Raw genomic sequence first — 1,722 nt, 5'->3', positions numbered from 1 at the left:
GCTCATCCATCCTTGGGTTCCACCTACCTTTGTAAAAAAAAACATTTTGGGGAGGGATAATCATCTTCCAATTGACTAAATAATTTTTGTTTACTAAATCATCTAATGCCCTGCTTCTTAAATAGAGGATGTGTAGATATATTGTTATTACTATGATTGGATGAGGTAGATGGGGTGGCAATTGAATGCATTCAATATTGGCAACCACCCATCCGCCGAAGCCATGCTGTAAAGAAATTAATACTGAAATGATATGTAGCCGCCCTTCCAAATTGATTATCGCATGGCACTTCACGAAATCTTGCTGATCATTCAAATCAATTAAAGACTAAATGGGTTGTTATACGTTAGCTCTTTATTAAATGGGATACTAGTTCCTTTTACTTAAACCTAGCAGTGAGGGTATTGAGAGCTGTCTTCAAATTGAAATTGAAAAAAATGGGAGGCGGCTCGTACTATGGAGGCAATTCCGACGACGAGTCCATAGATCTGCGCAAGGCGCCAAGCTTCATGAAAATTTTTGATGTGCAACGAAATATGGAGACCATAGTGAGTATTTTTATGATTTTATGTTATTTTAATAAGTTGTGGCCACATTTGCTTCGAATTTGAGTAGATGTGCATCTTCTTTTTCAGCGAATCCCCGGCGAATGGGTGAGCAATTACGGCGATGGAGTCCCATCCCATTGCACCTTGTCGATGCCGAACGGTGTACCATGGAGTGTTCAAATGGTGAAAGAAAATGACATTTTTTACTTCAAACAGGGGTGGGGTGACTTCGTCCGTGGGAACACCATTGAAAACAAGGACATGATCTCTTTCACCCACATCGGCGGCGGTGAGTTCCATGTGCTACGTTGCAACTTCCTCATAGGGTGCCCTTCAAGGACTGACTATGATGGTGAGTGTTGATCTCCTTTTTAGTCTACGACCATAGATGATGTAAACTGCTCAAGGTAGCGTAGAAATAAAACTAATTAGGTTTATTTATTGACTTTAATCAGCATCATTGAGCCGGGAGCGTGATGACGAACTTGTTTTGGATGTTGGTTCCTCCGAAGACTACTCCACATCTGATGAATCTGATGATGATTTTGATACTGAAGTAGCTCCGAGCGACTACCCTGCTTTCAGAATGGCTCTTACTAAGTCACACATCCAGCAAACACTTGTGAGTATATGTCTTCCTCGATGCGTAGCATCCAAGTATATCGCATGCTCTTAATGCTTGAATACATTGTAACCACAGCTTCATGCAGGTGCTACCTATGAAATTCTGGAAAAAGCACCTTAGAATGTCTGCGATACAAGAAGATATATATTTTAACGTAGATGGAACAACTTGGTTGATGTCCCTCAAACAGAAGCACGGGCAGATAATGATCAGGCATGGTTGGCAGCAATTTGCCCGAGCCTATTCTCTGGTTGAAGGTATGTCTTGCTTTTTTCAGTTGGTGGATGCCGATGAGGTCCACTTCTATGTCTCATTTGGTTACTGAGTTGCCACTTCGTCCATATTTTGCCTAATATGTTCATCAGTATGTATCTTAGTAGTCTAACGTAGGTTTAACTTTGGACTTCAGAATATGTTGTATTGTAAATCGAATAGCACTCTGTGTTTTGTGTATCTGCTAGCACGTAATCTCCCAATGTCTTAAACTGTGGATGCTTTCGCTTCTGACAAACAAAAGGAGAACATATATTTTGTGTCTAGCAATGGGA

General features: G+C 40.8%; 1 protein-coding gene across 1 annotated transcript; it reads left to right on the top strand.

The window, feature by feature from the left end:
* Window positions 1-438: 438 nt before the first annotated feature.
* Window positions 439-1,499, top strand: LOC125220487 (B3 domain-containing protein Os03g0212300-like). Its single transcript, XM_048122656.1, has 4 exons — window positions 439-549; window positions 637-901; window positions 1,005-1,171; window positions 1,260-1,499. The coding sequence occupies exons 1-4, from the start codon at window positions 439-441 to the stop codon at window positions 1,497-1,499; spliced, it is 783 nt and encodes a 260-aa protein (XP_047978613.1).
* The last annotated feature ends 223 nt before the right edge of the window (window positions 1,500-1,722 follow it).

This window comes from Salvia hispanica, chromosome 4, assembly GCF_023119035.1.
Source record: "Salvia hispanica cultivar TCC Black 2014 chromosome 4, UniMelb_Shisp_WGS_1.0, whole genome shotgun sequence".
NCBI lineage: Eukaryota > Viridiplantae > Streptophyta > Magnoliopsida > Lamiales > Lamiaceae > Salvia > Salvia hispanica.
This window is presented reverse-complemented; position numbering and strand designations above follow the sequence as displayed.

Excerpts from the sequence above, each read along its gene's own strand:
- LOC125220487 (XM_048122656.1), top strand. The coding sequence starts at position 439 with ATGGGAGGCGGCTCGTACTATGGAGGCAATTCCGACGACGAGTCCATA. Across the intron at positions 550-636 it reads AACGAAATATGGAGACCATA|CGAATCCCCGGCGAATGGGT; the intron begins GTGAGTATTTTT and ends CTTCTTTTTCAG. Across the intron at positions 902-1,004 it reads TTCAAGGACTGACTATGATG|CATCATTGAGCCGGGAGCGT; the intron begins GTGAGTGTTGAT and ends GACTTTAATCAG.